This window comes from Coregonus lavaretus, assembly GCF_964263955.1.
Source record: "Coregonus lavaretus genome assembly, chromosome: 18".
In the NCBI taxonomy this organism is placed as follows: Eukaryota; Metazoa; Chordata; class Actinopteri; order Salmoniformes; family Salmonidae; genus Coregonus; species Coregonus lavaretus.
The window spans coordinates 366,549-387,810 of record NC_140005.1 but is presented as its reverse complement, the minus strand read 5'-3'; the positions used below and the strand labels follow the sequence as shown (position 1 = coordinate 387,810).

The following is a 21,262-nucleotide window of genomic DNA, read 5'->3' as shown; positions in this document are numbered from 1 at the left end:
GATTGCCTGCAATGACAACAAGCTCAGTCCGATGATGCTGTGACACACCGCCCCAGACCATGACGGACCCTCCACCTCCAAATCGATCCCGCTCCAGAGTACAGGCCTCGGTGTAACGCTCATTCCTTCGACTGGTAAACGCGAATCCGACCATCACCCCTGGTGAGACAAAACCGCGACTCGTCAGTGAAGAGCACTTTTTGCCAGTCCTGTCTGGTCCAGCGACGGTGGGTTTGTGCCGGTGATGTCTGGTGAGGACCTGCCTTACAACAGGCCTACAAGCCCTCAGTCCAGCCTCTCTCAGCCTATTGCGGACAGTCTGATCACTGATGGAGGGATTGTGCGTTCCTGGTGTAACTCGGGCAGTTGTTGTTGCCATCCTGTTCCTGTCCCGCAGGTGTGATGTTCGGATGTACCGATCCTGTGCAGATGTTGTTACACGTGGTCTGCCACTGCGAGGACGATCAGCTGTCCGTCCTGTCTCCCTGTAGCGCTGTCTTAGGCGTCTCACAGTACGGACATTGCAATTTATTGCCCTGGCCACATCTGCAGTCCTCATGCCTCCTTGCAGCATGCCTAAGGCACGTTCACGCAGATGATCAGGGACCCTGGGCATCTTTCTTTTGGTGTTTTTCAGAGTCAGTAGAAAGGCCTCTTTAGTGTCCTAAGTTTTCATAACTGTGACCTTAATTGCCTACCGTCTGTAAGCTGTTAGTGTCTTAACGATCGTTCCACAGGTGCATGTTCATTAATTGTTTATGGTTCATTGAACAATCATGGGAAACAGAGTTTAAACTCTTTACAATGAAGATCTGTGAAGTTATTTGGATTTTTTTCAAGTATGTTTGAAAGATAGGGTCCTGAAAAAGGGATGTTTTTTTTTTTGCTGAGTTTATATATGCATGCATGCACTGAACTCAGTAAAATCTTTGAAATTGTTGCATGTTGTGTTCATATTTTTGTTCAGCGCTGAACAAAAATATAATGCCCAGCCAATCAGAATTGGGTTTTCCCCACAAAAGGGCTTTATTACAGACAGAAATACTCCTCAGCACCATTTTAGTGGCCTTTTATTGTCCCCAGCACAAGTGTAATGATCATTCTGTTTAATCAGTTTATTGATATGCCACACCTGTCAGGTGGTTTGGATTATCTTGGAGAAGGAGAAATGCTCACCAACAGAGATGGAAACACATTTGAAAGAAATAAGCTTTTTGTGCATCTGGAACGGACATTTCAGGGATTTTTTTTAATTTCAGCTCATGAAACATGGGACCAATACTTTGTTTTATATTTTTGTTCTGTGTATAATATGTTAATGTTGTTATATTTCAGGGCGCTGGGATTGCCCGTGGCACCACTGTGATGTGTGTGGGAAGCCGTCGGAGGTGTTCTGCCAGCTGTGCCCCAACTCCTTCTGCAAGAACCACCAGGAGGGGGCGCTGCGGCTCTGGCCCCACACTGGACAACTCTGCTGCCAGGAGCACGATGACCCCTGACCCGGAGCGGACTGAGAGTTCAGGTCTACAGTCTGGGAGGTGCTGACCTGCAGCAGAACAGGACCCAACTCCATAATAATGTTTTCAATATGACAGACAGAAAGCACTGTATGTATGATGTCTCTCCTCATCAGGGATCTGCTCTACAGCTCATTCAACCAATCAGGTCCTTTTACACTCAGCCAGCCAGCCAATCGGGTCCTTCCACTCAGCTTGTACCTGTTGTTTGTCTGTAACTTGTCTGCAGTGAGAGAACACCTGGTAGAGAAGCACAGACGACAGGTACAGCATTAGTCTCTTCACTCCTTCTCTCCCCAGTAGAGGTTTATATGTTATGTGTGTGTATATATATATGTGTATGTGTGTATATGAAAGACCAAAATTATAATAATACTGGAATCTTGTTAGTACTAGGTTGGCAGGTTGGATCTGTTTTTATCTGAAGTAATATCGTTAAACACGACACTATGGATAGGTCTTGACTTGCGTTTACTATAGACAAGTACTGAATATTTTTTAAACTAATTGTTTTCATTTGAGTAATGCTAGTACAGAAATGTGATATCCACCTGTTCAGAGTGTTATTAAAGCACAGAGCTGAAACCTTATTGTGGACTTTAACTCAGTCTCTTCGTTGCTGACGCCTGCGTAGGTATTTTACGTATCAGCTAACCCACGTCATAGCAATCTGGTGCCCGACGACGTAGAACACTGTCATCAATATCAACATGGACCTGTGGCTTTAATACCAGAATAAAGAGGCCTTTATTGGTTAGTTCAGTCCACGATCTGCTGGAGAAAAGTCTGGAACATTTCCCCCATTCAGTCTAATGATCCCTTAATCTGTGTTCAGGAAACACATTGAGGTGATGTAAGAGTGAAACTTGAAAATCCACCAGAATTTATTTAAGACATGACTGGTCATTTGCATAATGACAATACAGCAGCAGTCGATGGTACAAAATGTTTTTCTGTAAAAAGGATTTCCTCCAAACCCAGCCCAGCAATCCTGTCTTAGTGCAAACACTTTTAATAAAGATAGGCACATGATGAATGACATCTGTCACAGGAAGTCCATCCGATGACCCCTGGATGAGTCAGAACAGGAAGTGGTTTGTCTTCAGCTCCAGTCTCCATAAAGCCTCTGACAGACAGACAGGTCCTAGATCGGCACTCCTACTAGACGTGTCATGGACTTGAGGCTCTATTCAATCCGTATCGCTGAAGGTCAGCGTGATTGAAATTTTAAAGGCAACGTTCCAGCATATGTCAACTCAGTCAGTCCTTCCCGCCATCTAACACCTCAGTCAGTCCTTCCCGCCATCTAACACCTCAGTCAGTCCTTCCCGCCATCTAACACCTCAGTCAGTCCTTCCCGCCATCTAACACTTCAGCGATAGATTGAATCCAGCCTTAACCACTAAGCACCATCAGACAGTGTTAGCCCAGGGAGGTTCCTCATTACGCTATCGTAGTTCACCAATACCCGGCCGCCTCCACAGCATCAGCCTCCACTTGATTGGTTCAAGGGTTTCTCAGGTTCTCTAGCAATATCAGGCCTCTCTCCCCCAACCTCTTGATTCACTGCTGGGAAGTATATAAATGTGATTTATTCTGATTCTTTGTGTAGTTTTCATGGTTTCAGGTTAAATTTCCATTATTCAATACTTCATTCATACTTTACCATTCTGCAAGTGCTATAATGTGATTTCGCAAACTACAAATTAAATACATGGCTTATGCTTCAACAAAAATCAGTTGTCAGGTGTGATTTTGTTGAGGCTATGAGCATGTCTAGAGTTAGTGGCCATCATACATTCACTGAAAAATAACACCTTATCAATAAAACAAGTTTTTCAACAGAATTGAAAATATTTACAAATGATACAAATAAAAAAATAAATATCAGTTCTGTAAATTTGATTATGAAAAAATAAAATATTAAAAGCAACCATGGGCTAGCTTCGTTTTCTATAAACATGGTGCTGTTTGTTTCTCAGCAGGATGATGTCATCAGGAGGCTAGAACCTCTTGGTGGATGATGTCAGAGCCGTAGGCCCCGCCCCTCAGCTGGTGGGAGTGGCATCTCTTCTGACACGCCTCCATATCCACCCCACTGGGCGGAGTTTCAGGGGTAGCGGAGGAGTACCCATCGCTCTCTGTCCCAGTTCGGAGTCGTGTCCTGGGGTACGACAGCTCACTGGTGTTGGGGGGAGTTCTGTGCAGAGGTCTGCCCTGTGGGGGGTTGTGGTTAGGAGGTCTGCCCTGTGGGGGGTTGTGGTTAGGAGGTCTGCCCTGTGGGGGGTTGTGGTTAGGAGGTCTGCGCTGTGGGGGGTTGTGGTTAGGAGGTCTGCCCTGTGGGGGGTTGTGGTTAGGAGGTCTGCGCTGTGGGGGGTTGTGGCTAAGAGGCCTGCACTGTGGGGGGTTGTGGTTAAGAGGCCTGCTCTGTGGGGGGTTGTGGTTAAGAGGCCTGCTCTGTGGGGGGTTGGGGATTGATGGCTCCTCCTTTGGCCTTTCGCTCCTCTTGGGGATTCTGAATTTACCCCAGTTTTTAAGATTGCTGCCGCCAGGCCCACTGGCTAGCCAGCCGTTGTGTTTGGTTGTCATGGGTACAGTGGTGTCTCTGGGGTCTGATTGGCTGTCCTCTGTTCCGCTGAGCCTGGCCTTCCTATCCTTCACTTCAGTCACATGATCACTAACCCTAACCCTCGTTAACCTGACCCTAGCCTCAGTCACATTATGAACCTTGATCCTAGTTAACCTAACCCTAGCTTCAATCATATCACTAACATTAATCCTAGCGTCAGTCATATCACTGACCCTACTCGCAGGTTTCTCACTGGTTTTGGCTTTGATAGAGCTTTCCTTGAGTCCTCTCCTCCTTTCCCTCGTTCCCTGGTCCTCCTCTCCTCTCCTCCTCTCCCTCGTTCCCTGGTCCTCTCCTCTCCTCCTCGTTCCCTGGTCCTCTCCTCTCCTCCTCTCCTTTGTTCTCTGGTCCCCCTCTCCTCTCCTCCTCTCCCTCTCCTTTGTTCCCTGGTCCTCCTCTCCTCTCCTCCTCTTCCTCTCCTTTGTTCCCTGGTCCTCCTCTCCTCTCCTCCTCTCCGTTCCCTGGTCCTCCTCTCCTCTCCTCTCCTCCATTCCCTGGTCCTCCTCACCTCTCCTCCTCTTCTCCATTCCCTGGTCCTCCTCTCCTCTCCCCTTCTTCCTTTCCTCCATTCCCTGGTCCTCTCCTCTCCTCCTCTTCTCTGTTCCCTGGTCCTCCTCTTCTCTCCTCCTCTTCTTCCTTTCCTCCGTTCCCTGGTCCTCCTCTCCTCTCCTCCTGCTGATCTTCTGCTGCTCAGGTTCTGGGACCTCCTTCCTCAGGCTCCTCCTACCCTCCACTCTGAATCTGCCGCTCTCTCTACTTTCCATCCTGGAGTTGATGTCTGTCTCTACTCTGGTATGGTTGTCTGTCTCTACTCTGGTATGGTTGTCTGTCTCTCCTCTGGTATGGTTGTCTCTCTCTCCTCTGGTATGGTTCTCTCTCTCTCCTCTGGTATGGTTCTCTCTCTCTCCTCTGGTATGGTTGTCTCTCTCTACTCTGGTATGGTTGTCTCTCTCTCCTCTGGTATGGTTGTCTCTCTCTCCTCTGGTATGGTTGTCTGTCTCTCCTCTGACGTGTCTGCCTCCCCCAGTCAGACTGTGTGGTAGATGTAGGCCTCCTTTCCGGTGCCCTCCCCTCCCTCGGTCTCTCCTATGGGTCTTCAGGCCGCTGTATCCCAACACCGCCATTGGAGCCGAAACCACACTGAGTACCACGCTGTCGTTCAGACACCCTGATGAAGACAACACCAGACAACACAGGGTCAACACAGGGTCAACTGGACATTACACTGATCTGCCTAACAACAGTTATCACTCCGAGTCAGACTGATCAAGAGATAAACGTGGCCGTTATAGCACATGGTCGATATGAATGTTCTTGCATATTATTATTATTATTATTGCATATGTTGAGTCTTGAAAGTGTTTGCAACATGTGAACCAAAAGGCTGTCAAAGTTAAACCCATTACATGTTCTATGCCATCATGTTTTGGACACATTTAATCACATCTCCTTTTCTTCTCCGCATGGGTCCACGTTAAGCGCACGTGTTTTCCGCACGGACCCTATTTCACCTGGACACTGGACACTGGACACTGCACTCGGTGGCAGCTGCAGTTATGTAGTGTTGTTGGTCTTTATTATGGGCACAGCTTTGAGCAATTGTACAGAAGTACAGTAGCTAGCTAGTTATGCTAACGTTAGCTAGCTAACCAAAATAACGTTACAATGCCATGGCTGAATGCCTCTTGATATAACCAACTTCCCACAATGATTTTAATCAGAAAATGACCTCCATTCCATTCAGATATTGTTTTTGTTGTAGTTGTCAGGTCAAAAGATTATAATATCCTATGTTTCACTGAGTCATGGCTGACATGGAAAATATACATCTAGCAGTTTTTCTATACATCGGCAGGACAGAACGACAGCGTCGGGGAAGCTCAGGGGGTGTGTCTCTTTGTTAACAGCTGGTGCGTGATCTCTAATATTAAGGAAGTCTCGAGATTCTGCTCGCCTCATGATAAGCTGTACACATTTTAGTCATTTAGCGGACGCTCTTATCCGGAGTGGCTAACATTTAGTGCATTCATCTTAAGATAGCTACGTGGGACAACCACATATCACTCTCATAGTAAGTATATTTTTCCTCAATAAAGTAGCTATCAGCGAAGTCAGAGCTAGTAAAAAATAACTTTTTTTTTATTTTACGTGCAAGTGTTAGTTCCCGAAAGGCATTCTTTTTTTCCTTGACGGCACAAGCGGGGAGCCCAGCCAACAGCGAGTTGCAGTAATCCAGACGGGAGAGGACAAGTGCCTGGATTAGGACCTGTGCCGCTTCCTGTGTGAGGTAGGGTTGTGTACTCTCTGGATGTTGTAGAGCATGAACCTGCAGGATCGGGTCACTGCTCTGACGTTTGCAGAGAACGACAGGGTGTTGTCCAGGGTCACAAAATGGTTATTTGCCTTCTGGGAGGGGGACACTGTGGAATTGTCAACCGGGACGGAGAGGTCTTGGAGCGGACAGGCCTTCTCCGGGAGGAAGAGCAGCTCTGTCTTGTTGAGGTTGAGCTTGAGGTGGTGGGCCGACATCCAAGCTGAGATATCTGCCAGGCACGCAGAGATGCGTCTTGCCACCTGGGTGTCAGAAGGGTGGAAGAGAAAAGTAGTTGAGTGTCATCTGCATAGCAATGATAGGAGAGACCATGTGAGGATATGACAGAGCCGAGTGACTTGGTGTATAGAGAGAATAGGAGAGGGCCTAGAACTGAGCCCTGGGGGACACCAGTAGTAAGAGTACATGGTGCAGACACAGATCCTCTCCACGTCACCTGGTAGGAGCGGCCTGCCAGGTAGGATGCAATCCAAGAGTGTGCAGAGCCTGAGACACCCAGCCCTGAGAGGGTGGAGAGGAGGATCTGACAGTTGTGGATAGATCTATAAGGATGAGATCAGAGGAGAGCAGTCTCAGTTGAGTGACCCGTCTTGAAGCCTGACTGGTTAGGGTCAAGAAGTTCGTTCTGAGAGAGAACGAGATTAAGGAGGGAGGAGGTCATTTAAAAAAATACCAGAACCAGCCCTTAACTTTCTGTGCCAGTGGTATGTGGTTGTCCCACCTAGCTATCTTAAGATGAACTGTAAGTGGCTCTGGATAAGTACGTCTGCTAAATGTCTCAAATGTAAAGGTGGAAAAGAGTTTCCTAGGGTTAGAGGCAGAAGCTTTAAATTTAGAGTGGTAGAAAGTGGCTTTAGCAGCGGATACAGAGGAAGAGAAGACAGAGAGGAGGGAGTGAAAGGATGATAGGTCCTCCGGAAGTTTAGTTTTCCTCCATTTCGCTCAGCTGCCTGCAGCCCTGTTCGGTAAGCTCGCAATGAGTCACTCAGCCCTGTTCTGTGAGCTCGCAATGAGTCACTCAGCCCTGTTCTGTAAGCTCTCAATGAGTCACTCAGCCCTGTTCGGTAAGCTCGCAATGAGTCACTCAGCCATGAAGGAGGAGGGGAGGATCGAGCCGGCCGGGAGGAAAGGGGACAGTGCAAGTCATAGGATGCAGAAAGGGAGGATAGTAGGGTCGAAGAGGCAGAATCAGGAGACAGGAGGGAGAAGGATTTAGCAGAAGGGAGAGATGATAGGATAGAAGAGGAGAGAGTAGTGGGAGAGAGAGAGCAAAGATTGCGATGGCGCATGACCATCTGGTTAGGGGCTGAGTGGTTAGGGTTGGAGGAAAGGGAGACAGAAAAGGAAACAAAGTAGTGATCAGAGACCTGGAGGGGGGGTTGCAGTGAGATTAGTAGGAGAACAGCCTCTAGTAAAGATGAGGTCAAGCGTATTGCCTGCCTTTTGAGTGAGAGGGGAAAGGGTGAGTTTAAAAGAGGCAAAGAGGGGAAAGAGAGTTGGAAAGAAATTAATCGAAGGCAGACGTCGGGAGGTTGAAGTCGCCCAGTATGAAGAGCGGTGAGCCATCGTCAGGAAATGAGCTTATCAAGGTGTCAAGCTCATTGAGGAACTCTCTAAGGGCACCTGGTGGGCGATAGATGACAACAACAACATTAAGCTTGACTGGAAAGGCGACAGCGACAGCATGGAATCCAAATGAGCAGATGGACAGGTGAGAGAGGGAGAAATGAGCAGCCCTGTGCCATCACCATGACAACCAGATGCTGTCGGACTAGGAGAGAAAACATAGTCAGATGAAGAGAGAGCAGCTGGAGTAGCAGTGTTCTCTGGGGTGATCCATGTCTCCGTCAGGGCCAAAAAGTTAAGGGACTGAAGGGCAGCAACGCCAGGGTTGTGGGTTCGATTCCCACGGGGGGCCAGTATGAAAAATGTATGCACTCACTAACTGTAAGTCACTCTCGATAAGAGCGTCTGCTAAATGACTAAAATGTCAAATGTAAATGAACTCGGCGTTCTTGACTGCAGTTCCAAATGCTGCCAGAGACCAGGAATTCCACATGGGTTGTTTACATTAGTTGCTATGAGACTCGAAATTGAGCTCAGGTGCATCCTGTTTCCATTGATCATCCTTGAGATGTTTCTACAACTTGATTGGAGTCCACCTGTGGTAAATTCAATTGATTGGACATGATTTGGAAAGGCACACCTGTCTATATAAGGTCCCACAGTTGACAGTGCATGTCAGAGCAAAAAACCAAGCCATGAGGTCGAAGGAATTGTCTGTAGAGCTCCGAGACAGGATTGTGTCGAGGCACAGATCTGGGGAAGGGTACCAAACACTTTCTGCAGCATTGAAGGTCTCCAAGAACACAGTGGCCTCCATCATTCTTAAATGGAAAAAGTTTGGAACCACCAAGACTCTTCCTAGAGCTGGCCGCCCGGCCAAACTGAGCAATCGGGGGAGAAGGGCCTTGGTCAGGGAGGTGACCAAGAGCCTGATGGTCACTCTGACAGAGCTCCAGAGTTCCTCTGTGGAGATGGGAGAACCTTACATGAGGACAACCATCTCTGCAGCACTCCACCAATCAGGCCTTTATGGAAGCCACTCCTCAGTAAAAGGCACATGACAGCCTGCTTGGAGTTTGCCAAAAGGCTCCTAAAGGACTATGACAATGAGAAACAAGATTCTCTGGTCTGATGAAACCAAGATTGAACTCTTTAGCCTGAATGCCAAGCGTCACGTCTGGAGGAAACCTGGCACCATCCCTACGGTGAAGCATGGGGGTGGCAGCATCACGCTGTGGGGATGTTTTTCAGCGGCAGGGACTGGGAGACTAGTCAGGATCGAGGGAAAGCGGAACGGAGAAAAGTACAGAGAGATCCTTCATGAAAGCCTGCTCCAGAGCGCTCCGGACCTCAGACTGGGGTGATGGTTCAACTTCCAACAGAACAACAACCCTAAGCACACAGCCAAGACAATGCAGGAGTGGCTTCGGGAATAGTCTCTGAATGTCCTTGAGTGGCCCAGCCAGAGCCCGGGCTTGAACCTGATCGAACATCTCTGGAGAGACCTGAAAATAGCTGTGCAGCAACGCTCCCCATCCAACCTGACAGAGCTTGAGAGGATCTGCAGAGAAGAATGGGAGAAACTCCCCAAATACAGGTATGCCAAGCATGTAGCGTCATACCCAAGAAGACTCTAGGCTGTAATCGCTGCCAAAGGTTCTTCAACAAAGTAGAGTAAAGGGTCTGAATACTTACGTATATGTTATATTTCAGTTTTTTTATTTTTAATAAATTAGCAAACATTTCATTATGGGGTATTGTGTGTAGATTGATGAGGAAAAAAAACAATGTAATACATTTTAGAATAAAGCTGTAACGTAACAAAATTCGAAGTCAAGGGGTCTGAATACTTTCAGAAGGCACTGTATCCATAGTTTTTTTCCTGTAGTCAATCCTTCAATCAGACATTGGTAGAACACCCATTTAGAACGCCTGTAGCTTTAACAGTACGTGTGTGTGTGTGTGTGTGTGTGTGTGTTCGTTCGTGCCCGATCAAGTGTTACTCTCTCTTATCAATGTTGTTGAAATGTAAGTAACTTAAACATTGGGAGCATTTGGTTTCTGTCCCTTACAATCAAAGCATATTCCTGTAACTCAACGCACTGCTTTTTAAATGAAAAAAATATTTATTTTGTTGAGCAAAAACAAAAATTGTGATTAATCGCGATTAACTTAGGGTGAAAACGCACTTTGGTGATGAAATGTTACTTCCTTGTGTTAAAAAATAAATTTTACCAAGACATGATTATTCATGTTCTGAATCGTTCAGTGGGCTCTTTCTCTAACATATTATAACATTATATCTAAAAAGTCGGATTTCATAACCTAATACATCCTATAATAAGCACTGAGCTTAGTTGACATAGCGGTGCAGGTTTCTTGTAACAACTTGAGAATTTTACAATTTGGGGTCGTCGTCTTCAAAGTTTATTTCCAACAGAATTAGCATGACACAAGCAGAATTAAATGAAAAAGGCTTTGAAAATAAAAAGCTTGGTATACGCTCAGTGCACCATTGACATTTCGCAGAGATACGCTTGTTTTTGTAAAAAGAACAGGAATTTCAAATGAATATGAAAAGCGTATACTAAAATATGAAAATACTACGTCATGTCTCAAAATCGATATCTTACCTCTATATTGTTTTATGTCCTGCGGATTGGAGAAGAAAGATGACGAGTTCAAGGGGAAAGTGAGCCTGTCAGGTGGCCAGTAGCCTTCATTCTTGCAGAGAATCTTGCTGATAATTTTTGACCACTTTTTTTCTTTGATTTTGTCACCCTAATTCTGGCCATCCTACAAGGGTAAAACCGCCAATAACCTTTGAACAGATTACGAAAGATACATGAGGTTTGGACCTTTGTTATTTTTAAAGGATTATCTACACAATTAACATATTTTATCCATTGGTCAAAAAGCTTTTGATTGGATACCCTAATTAACTACAGAAAATCATGAGATTAATCGCAATTAATTATTTTAATTGTTTAACAGCCCTAGTTACAATACGAATATCCTTGACTAATGTATATATATTTATGTGCCAGACCGTTTATTGGTCAATAACAGACTAGTATCATGTTCTTTTAGCTACCAGTCTGACAGACCTTTGTCCATAGATGCCACATAACAAGTTACGTGCAGATCGGTCATTCGGTGCCAGAGGAGGAGCGTATAGATCCATAGATGCCACATAACAAGTTACGTGCAGATCGGTCATTCGGTGCCAGAGGAGGAGCGTATAGATCCATAGATGCCACATAACAAGTTACGTGCAGATCGGTCATTCGGTGCCAGAGGAGGAGCGTTTTAAGTGTTGAACAAAATTCTAAATGGCAGAAAACCCATTATGGTGGACCTTATGGGCCCTTGAGGTCCCTGTGAGGAGAGGGACCTATGGGTCCCTGAGGTCCTTGTGAGGAGAGGGACCTATGGGTCCCTGAGGTCCTTGTGAGGAGAGGGACCTATGGGTCCCTGAGGTCCTTGTGAGGAGAGGGACCTATGGGTCCCTGAGGTCCTTGTGAGGAGAGGGACCTATGGGTCCCTGAGGTCCTTGTGAGGAGAGGGACCTGAGGTCCCTGTGAGGAGAACCCTAACCCTATGGGGGACCTATGCACTGAATTTCATGACTTTAGGTCAAACGGGGGGAGGGGAGGGGGCGTGACCTTTCAAAGTTCGCATTTTCAATCACCTGTTATAGCGCCACCATCTGGGCAATCCGTGTAATTTTGTAAATGCCGGATATCTATGGCAAGAAGCATCATTCACCCAAGTTTCGTCAAAATGGGGCCAGTGGTGTCTGAGATATCGCATGTGATGTCCGTTAGCACGTTAGCACACACACACGTACGGACAGAGACAGATCCATAGTCCCCCCTCCTCGATTTCATGGTGGGAGACAACCAGAGAAGCACATGGGAGCTTTACATTATTAGTATTAGCTATATATTATTATTTTATTATAACGTCTAACCATTAAATAACTAACCCTAATCCGTCCCGAACGTACCAGTCTAGCCCTAACCATGACGTACCAGTCTAGCCCTAACCATGACGTACCAGTCTAGCCCTAACCATAACGTACCAGTCTAGCCCTAACCAGTCTAGCCCTAACCAGTCTAGCCCTAACCAGTCTAGCCCTAACCAGTCTAGCCCTAACCATGACGTACCAGTCTAGCCCTAACCAGTCTAGCCCTAACCAGTCTAGCCCTAACCAGTCTAGCCCTAACCATGACGTACCAGTCTAGCCCTAACCATAACGTACCAGTCTAGCCCTAACCAGTCTAGCCCTAACCATGACGTACCAGTCTAGCCCTAACCAGTCTAGCCCTAACCAGTCTAGCCCTAACCAGTCTAGCCCTAACCATGACGTCCCAGTCTAGCCCTAACCATAACGTACCAGTCTAGCCCTAACCAGTCTAGCCCTAACCATGACGTACCAGTCTAGCCCTAACCATGACGTACCAGTCTAGCCCTAACCAGTCTAGCCCTAACCATGACGTACCAGTCTAGCCCTAACCATGACGTACCAGTCTAGCCCTAACCATGGCGTACCAGTCTAGCCCTAACCAGTCTAGCCCTAACCATGACGTACCAGTCTAGCCCTAACCATGACGTACCAGTCTAGCCCTAACCAGTCTAGCCCTAACCATGACGTACCAGTCTAGCCCTAACCATGACGTACCAGTCTAGCCCTAACCAGTCTAGCCCTAACCATGACGTCCCAGTCTAGCCCTAACCATGACGTACCAGTCTAGCCCTAACCAGTCTAGCCCTAACCAGTCTAGCCCTAACCAGTCTAGCCCTAACCAGTCTAGCCCTAACCATGACGTACCAGTCTAGCCCTAACCATGACGTACCAGTCTAGCCCTAACCAGTCTAGCCCTAACCATGACGTACCAGTCTAGCCCTAACCAGTCTAGCCCTAACCATGACGTACCAGTCTAGCCCTAACCATGACGTACCAGTCTAGCCCTAACCATGACGTACCAGTCTAGCCCTAACCAGTCTAGCCCTAACCAGTCTAGCCCTAACCATGACGTACCAGTCTAGCCCTAACCATGACGTACCAGTCTAGCCCTAACCAGTCTAGCCCTAACCATGACGTACCAGTCTAGCCCTAACCATGACGTACCAGTCTAGCCCTAACCAGTCTAGCCCTAACCATGACGTCCCAGTCTAGCCCTAACCATGACGTACCAGTCTAGCCCTAACCAGTCTAGCCCTAACCAGTCTAGCCCTAACCAGTCTAGCCCTAACCAGTCTAGCCCTAACCATGACGTACCAGTCTAGCCCTAACCATGACGTACCAGTCTAGCCCTAACCAGTCTAGCCCTAACCATGACGTACCAGTCTAGCCCTAACCAGTCTAGCCCTAACCAGTCTAGCCCTAACCAGTCTAGCCCTAACCATGACGTCCCAGTCTAGCCCTAACCATGACGTCCCAGTCTAGCCCTAACCAGTCTAGCCCTAACCATGACGTCCCAGTCTAGCCCTAACCAGTCTAGCCCTAACCATGACGTACCAGTCTAGCCCTAACCATGACGTACCGTTGATGATCTCCTGGTCCAGCAGCAGGGCCTGGTGTGTGAAGATCTGTTCCTGGATCCTCCACAGAGACCTCTTAATCTTCTCCCTCCGGGTCACCATGTAGGTCAGGTTACGCACCTGCAACACAAGCAGGTGACACGCAGAACCAGGTGACACGCAGAACCAGGCGACACGCAGAACCAGGTGACACGCAGAACCAGGTGACACGCAGAACCAGGTGACACGCAGAACCAGGTGACACGCAGAACCAGGTGACACGCAGAACCTGTCATTTTACAGACTCAAACGTCCCATACATACTCCCCAGCATATGGACCCATTCTATCTCATCTTGTCATACACAACTACAACATGAGTAGGGTGACATTCTGGTCCTCTGTCTCTCGCTAAGTGTTCTGTTTCCAGCTGCTGTCTGTCTAGTAGAGTAGTTCTGTCTGTCTGTCTGTCTAGTAGAGTAGTTCTGTCTGTCTGTCTGTCTGTCTAGTAGAGTAGTTCTGTCTGTCTGTCTGTCTGTCTAGTAGAGTAGTTCTGTCTGTCTGTCTGTCTGTCTAGTAGAGTAGTTCTGTCTGTCTGTCTGTCTAGTAGAGTAGTTCTGTCTGTCTGTCTGTCTGTCTGTCTGTCTGTCTAGTAGAGTAGTTCTGTCTGTCTGTCTGTCTGTCTGTCTGTCTGTCTGTCTGTCTAGTAGAGTAGTTCTGTCTGTCTGTCTGTCTGTCTAGTAGAGTAGTTCTGTCTGTCTGTCTGTCTGTCTAGTAGAGTAGTTCTGTCTGTCTGTCTGTCTAGTAGAGTAGTTCTGTCTGTCTGTCTGTCTGTCTAGTAGAGTAGTTCTGTCTGTCTGTCTGTCTGTCTGTCTAGTAGAGTAGTTCTGTCTGTCTGTCTGTCTGTCTGTCTGTCTAGTAGAGTAGTTCTGTCTGTCTGTCTGTCTAGTAGAGTAGTTCTGTCTGTCTGTCTGTCTGTCTGTCTGTCTAGTAGAGTAGTTCTGTCTGTCTGTCTGTCTGTCTGTCTGTCTGTCTGTCTGTCTGTCTAGTAGAGTAGTTCTGTCTGTCTGCCTAGTAGAGTAGTTCTGTCTGTCTGTCCGTCTGTCTAGTAGAGTAGTTCTGTCTGTCTGTCCGTCTGTCTAGTAGAGTAGTTCTGTCTGTCTGTCTGTCTAGTAGAGTAGTTCTGTCTGTCTGTCTGTCTAGTAGAGTAGTTCTGTCTGTCTGTCTGTCTGTCTGTCTAGTAGAGTAGTTCTGTCTGTCTGTCTGTCTAGTAGAGTAGTTCTGTCTGTCTGTCTGTCTGTCTGTCTAGTAGAGTAGTTCTGTCTGTCTGTCTGTCTAGTAGAGTAGTTCTGTCTGTCTAGTAGAGTAGTTCTGTCTGTCTGTCTGTCTGTCTGTCTGTCTAGTAGAGTAGTTCTGTCTGTCTGTCTGTCTAGTAGAGTAGTTCTGTCTGTCTGTCTGTCTAGTAGAGTAGTTCTGTCTGTCTGTCTGTCTAGTAGAGTAGTTCTGTCTGTCTGTCTGTCTGTCTGTCTGTCTGTCTGTCTGTCTGTCTAGTAGAGTAGTTCTGTCTGTCTAGTAGAGTAGTTCTGTCTGTCTGTCTGTCTAGTAGAGTAGTTCTGTCTGTCTGTCTGTCTGTGTTACGGATACAGGTATCCTGTGTCCTGTGTTTTTCTCTCCTTCTGCCCTAATCACAGGTGTCCTGTAAGTTCCTGATTGGTGGTCATTGAGGTGTCTGATGATTGGACCAATCAGTGAACATTCCTGTGAATTGCACCACCTGTTACTCGTTTGTTCAATCACACATCCCATGTTATAAAAACCAAACTTGTGTGTGTTGCAAGAGAGAGAGATTTTTGCCATATGTGAGTATGGACACGGTGGTGTCCTGTGTGTTGTGTACTCACTAAGTTGTTGGTTACCCTATTGGTAACTTTGTTAGAAGCCATTTCTTTATGTGAGTGTGGATACTGTTGTGTCCTGTGTATTGTGTACGTACTTTATTGCTGATTACCCTGTTTAGTAGCTTTGTGTGTTTTTGGGAAAAGGGGAGTTTAAGCTAGTTGCCCTTGGGCGTACATTACCCGTAGGAAGAAATCTGTCTATAAACACCAGTTAGACCTGAGCGGACCACCCACTGTATTTTTGTATGGTAGCAGTAGCCTAGCGGTTCTTCAGGCAGGCTAGATCAGTTTAGGGGGTTTTACACTATTGTTTCATTTCTTGGGTCCTGCTCAGCCCTTTTTCCCAAACCTTTACCGTGTGTTTAGTAATAAACCATTTGTGTTTGACGGTAGTTCATGGTTGTTGTGTCACCTTTGTTCTCACTGCTCCATGCCACACTACTAATTTGCATAATTTATGTTACGGGTCTCATGTCCATCCACCCTAGACGTTTAGAGCCACGGGGTTCGTAACATAAAGTGGGGGTTCGTCCGGGATCCATCCCATGCTACTCGTGCAAATTAGTAAGTGTCTGGTTCAGTGTTGAGCTTGGCAGCTGTACTACCTGTTTTTTTTTTTGTGTTCAGTAGTCGACGGCTCGTGTTGCTAGTAGAATGGCTACTTTTGAGTTGGAGGCATTTTTGGAAAACCCTACGTGGGGGGTTTTTGAGAATTGTCGTAGAGTGGATCTACAGGCTTTGGCTGACCACTTTTCTGTACCCATACCGAGGGGTTTAGTGAAAGCAGAAGTTAGGGAAGTAGTGCTAGCGATATTGTTGAACGAGCGAGTGCTTGAGTTACCGCCGCCTGAGTCTGCTGCTCCTGTAGGGGATGTGGTTGCTGTTCCTGTAAGCCCATCAGTGTCTGAGGAAGAGACTAAGGCTCCAGCCACATTGCCCCGTTATGACCCCCTCTCCCCACTGACTGACAGTGATGCCAGGATGGATGTCCGCTCGACACGGCTCCAAATAGAGGCGGAAGAGCGGGCACAAATCAGGCAAGACAAGCTGGAGATGCGTAAAATGGAGCTAGAGGCAGAACAGGAGACGCGTAAGATAGAACAGGAGACGCGTAAGATGGAACTGGAGACGCGTAGGCTTGATCAAGAACTGGAGACGCGTAAGATGGAACTGGAGATGCGTAAAATGGAACTAGAGGCAGAAACAGCGAGGTTAGTCTCTGCTAATACTATGCCTGCTAGTGAGCCATCCTCACCAGCTGTGTCGGCTGCTATGTTTGATATTAGTAGGCAGATCACCTTGGTACCTGTGTTCAGGGAGTCAGAGGTTGATTCCTATTTCAGTGTTTTTGAACGTATAGCGGTAGCATTGAAATGGCCCGACGAGGTATGGTGCCTATTACTTCAGTGTAAGCTAACAGGTAAAGCCCAAGAGGTTCTGGCAGCGCTACCTCTTGAAGACAGTTTGAATTATGAAGTGGTCAAAGCTACTGTTCTTCGTGCCTATGAGCTTGTTCCTGAGGCATATCGACAGAGATTTAGGTCTCATAAAAAGTCTCCTACTCAGACTTATGTGGAGTTTGCTAGAGACAAAGGAAATCTGTTTGACAAATGGCACAGTGCTAGTAAGGTAACTGATTTTAACTCTCTACGGGAGTTAATCTTGTTAGAAGAGTTTAAAAATTGTTTACCGGAACGCATTGTAGTTTATCTGAACGAACAGAAAGTATCCTCACTGTCGGAAGCGTCTGTATTGGCAGACGAGTTTGTGTTGACGCATAAGAGCGTGTTTTCGGCTCGTACGGAGAGCCGGGCTGCGGAGTTGCTAACTTTTAATCCTAGTCGACCAGCAGTACATCCAGCACGCCCAAAAGATGTGCGTCACTGTTTCTATTGTCATAAGGTGGGACATATAGTTAATGATTGCTTTCTGCTAAAACGCAAACCGGGGATGCCTCAGCACGCCAGGCCGCCAACGGGTGTTGGGCTGATTCGTACGGTTGTAAGGCCGGAATCAAGACAGAAGCCTCATAGTGAATGTGGTTTGAAAGTCCCTGTCCCAGATCACAGTTATGAACCGTTCATTTTTGAGGGGTTTGTTTCTATATCAGATGATGAAGCGTCTCAGCGTCCAGTTAGAATCCTCAGAGATACTGGTGCGGCGCAGTCGTTCATACTAGCTGATGTGTTGCCCTTGTCTAATAATACATATTGTGGTTCCAGTGTGTTAGTACAAGGAATTGAAATGGGTTTCGTCCCAGTGCCATTGCACTTTGTGAACGTACACTCTGAGTTAGTCAGTGGATTGTTCAGAGTTGGCGTACGTCCGATGTTGCCAGTAAAAGGGGTGACCTTCATAATGGGCAACGATATTGCCGGAGGAAAGGTAATACCCATATTGGAGGTATTGGATAAAAGTGACCAGTCTCTCTCCGAGGAGCTGGCACAGGGTTATCCAGATGTGTTCCCCGCTTGTGCTGTCACACGTGCTCAAGCACGACAAGTGGGTGAAGTGGTAGATTTGTCAGACACGATTCTATTCAGAGAGTGTGACCCAGAGGATAGTTCGGGTGCTACCTCTGGTAAGCTGGTGCAGTCTGACCAACAGCCCAGAGAAAGGAAGAAGGATGTGGAACTTGTTGCTGAAGCAATACAGTTACCAGTTACTCGTGAGCAGCTGATCGCTAACCAACAGGTTGACATTAGTCTGGCTAAATGTTTTTCTAGTGTTGTCTCAGAGGACGAGCTAAAGAAGAAAAACATGGCATACTTCATTGATGGTAATCTCCTCATGCGTAAATGGACATCCCATGTTGACGCTGGCGGAGATTGGAATGCTGTTTACCAAATAGTGATTCCTACAGCCTTTCGACAAAATGTTTTATCCCTCGCTCATGATCACCAGTGGTCCGGACATCTGGGAGTCACCAAGACTTATGATCGTGTTTTGCGACATTTCTTTTGGCCTGGCTTAAAACAAGATGTGGCTCAGTTCTGTCGGACTTGCCACACCTGTCAAGTAGTTGGGAAACCGAACCAGGTTATTTCCCCCGCGCCTCTTTGTCCCATACCGGCCATAGGTGAACCATTCGAACATGTGATGGTTGATTGTGTTGGACCATTACCAAAAACAAAATCTGGTAACCAGTTTATGTTGACAATTATGTGTGTGGCCACCAGGTACCCAGAGGCCATTCCTCTGCGAAGGATTACTGCTCCAGTGGTGAGTAAAGCGTTGATCAAATTCTTCTCAACTTTTGGATTACCTAGGGTGATACAAACTGATCAGGGTACGAATTTCCTTTCTAAACTTTTCAAACAAGTGTTAAAATCCTTGTCAGTTACACACCGTGTGTCAAGCGCATATCACCCAGAGTCTCAGGGTGCGCTTGAACGTTGGCATCAGACCCTGAAGTCTATGCTCCGTAAATATTGCTTGGAATCTGAGAAAGATTGGGATGAGGGAGTTCCTCTAGTGTTGTTTGCTGTCCGTGAGACAGTACAGGAATCCCTAGGGTTCAGCCCAGCTGAACTGGTGTTTGGACACACCATGAGAGGACCTATGAAAGTCCTTAAGGATCAGTTTTTGTCACAAGAGTTGTGTGTGAAAGAAAATGTGTTGGACTACGTTAGTCGCTTTCGTGAGCGCCTACATGCTGCCTGTGCTCTAGCAAAGGAAGCGCTGTCTTCCTCACAGAAACGGATGAAACGACACTATGACACACAGGCTGTTTCTCGTTCACTGCAGCCAGGTGACCGAGTTCTTGTGTTGTTGCCTGTGCCAGGAGCGTCATTGTCAGCACGTTTCTCTGGTCCTTATGTCATTGAAAAGAAACTAACTGAAACTGACTATGTGATACAGACTCCTGATAGAAAACGCCAATCTCGTGTGTGCCACGTTAACATGTTGAAGACATACCACACCAGACCCGTTACTCAGGTAGACAGTCCAGAGAAACTGGCCGAGTCGGCTGTCTCTGTTGCTGCTACGGCTGTAGTGGGAGGTCATGTTAATGATGTGGACGGAGATGGTTTGGAGTTGCGCAATACTCAGCAGCAGTGTGCTAGATTGCCCAATTCAGAGATGCTGCTGTCTCTCCCGTCAAGCCTGATTCATTTAACGGACAGACAGTCAGATGATATTGTGAGACTATTACACAGCTTTCCATGTCTTTTTAATGATGTTCCTACATGTACAAATGTGTTAGAACATGACATTAATGTTGGAAACGCTGCACCTATCAAGCAACATCCTTATCGTGTCAACGTCGCTAAGAGAAAGATAATGAGGGGTGAGGTCGGTTATTTGCTGGAGAATAACCTGGCTATGCCAAGTTCAAGTCCTTGGAGTTCTCCGTGCATTCTGGTTCCTAAACCTGATGGGACATCCAGATTATGTACGGACTATCGGAAGGTCAATGCTGTCACAGTGCCCGACTCGTTCCCGTTACCCAGACTGGATGACTGTATTGATACTGTTGGTGCTGCTACTTATGTAACCAAACTAGATCTTCTAAAAGGTTACTGGCAAGTGCCGTTAACCCCACGTGCCTCCGACATCTCTGCCTTTGTGACCCCAGATCACTTCCTACAATATGCTGTCATGGCATTTGGGATGCGGAACGCACCAGCCACTTTCCAACGCCTGGTTAACACAGTATTGGCTGGAGTTCCTAATTGTAGTGCTTACCTTGATGATCTGGTAATTTATTCAACTGAGTGGTCTGATCATGTTAACACTCTAAGGGTAGTGTGTGAACGTCTAGCAACCGCTTCTCTAACCCTGAACTTAGCAAAGTGTGAGTTTGGGAAGGCCACTGTTACGTATCTTGGTAAACAGGTCGGCCATGGTCAGGTGCGCCCTGTAGATGCCAAGGTCTCAGCTATAAACGCATTTCCCGCACCTACCACCAGAAGAGAGCTACGCCGTTTTTTAGGGATGGTTGGCTACTACCGTAGTTTCTGTAAAAATTTATCTGCGGTAGTTGCTCCATTAACGGATTTGCTCAGTCCGGCGAGAAAATTTGTATGGTCTGAAGATTGTTGTACTGCTTTCAACACTGCTAAAGCACTCGTGTAGTACTCCTGTTCTTGCTGCGCCAGATTTTGAGCGGCCGTTTAAACTGGAGGTAGATGCAAGTGCCAGAGGTGCTGGTGCTGTTCTACTGCAGCAAGACCAGAGTGGAGTGGACCATCCTGTCTGTTATTTTTCACGGAAATTTAACAAATGTCAGACAAACTATTCCACCATTGAACAAGAAGCTCTAGCTTTGTTGTTAGCTCTGCAGTACTTTGAAGTTTATGTTGGTTCCAGTGCATTACCAGTAATAGTGTATACTGACCATAACCCCTTAGGTTTTCTCCACCGGATGTACAACCAGAACCAACGCCTTATGCGTTGGGCACTTGTCGTGCAAAATTATAATTTGGAGATCCGCCACAAAAAGGGGTTGGATAATGTGTTGGCAGATGCTTTGTCTCGTGTGTAATGATCTAGGTTTTTTTTTGTTATCCCGGCAGGATGATTTGTGAATTTGGGTGTTGTGATAGTACGTGTGTCGCAAACCATTGTGGTTTGCTCTTTTAAGGGTGGGAGTGTTACGGATACAGGTATCCTGTGTCCTGTGTTTTTCTCTCCTTCTGCCCTAATCACAGGTGTCCTGTATGTTCCTGATTGGTGGTCGTTGAGGTGTCTGATGATTGGACCAATCAGTGAACATTCCTGTGAATTGCACCACCTGTTACTCGTTTGTTCAATCACACATCCCATGTTATAAAAACCAAACTTGTGTGTGT

General features: G+C 46.8%; 2 protein-coding genes across 3 annotated transcripts in view; one reads left to right on the top strand and one right to left on the bottom strand.

Moving 5' to 3' along the window:
- Nucleotides 1–3,245, top strand: part of nsd2 (nuclear receptor binding SET domain protein 2) — a 53,208-nt gene extending 49,963 nt beyond the window's left edge. Inside the window, exon 21 of the mRNA XM_084182475.1 lies at nucleotides 1,336–3,245. Coding sequence (XP_084038601.1) covers nucleotides 1,336–1,499 — 164 coding nt within the window. The 3' untranslated portion in view covers nucleotides 1,500–3,245. The remainder of the gene's footprint in view (nucleotides 1–1,335) is intronic.
- LOC311146035 (uncharacterized protein) overlaps nucleotides 1,528–21,262 on the bottom strand; it is a 120,639-nt gene continuing 100,904 nt past the window's right edge. For both annotated transcript variants that reach the window (XM_084182477.1, XM_084182476.1), the window contains exons 10-11: nucleotides 13,594–13,711; nucleotides 1,528–5,314 (exon numbers count right to left, since the gene is read on the bottom strand). In XM_084182477.1, the coding sequence (XP_084038603.1) occupies nucleotides 3,513–5,314; nucleotides 13,594–13,711 (1,920 nt within the window). In that variant the 3' untranslated portion in view covers nucleotides 1,528–3,512. The remainder of the gene's footprint in view (nucleotides 5,315–13,593; nucleotides 13,712–21,262) is intronic.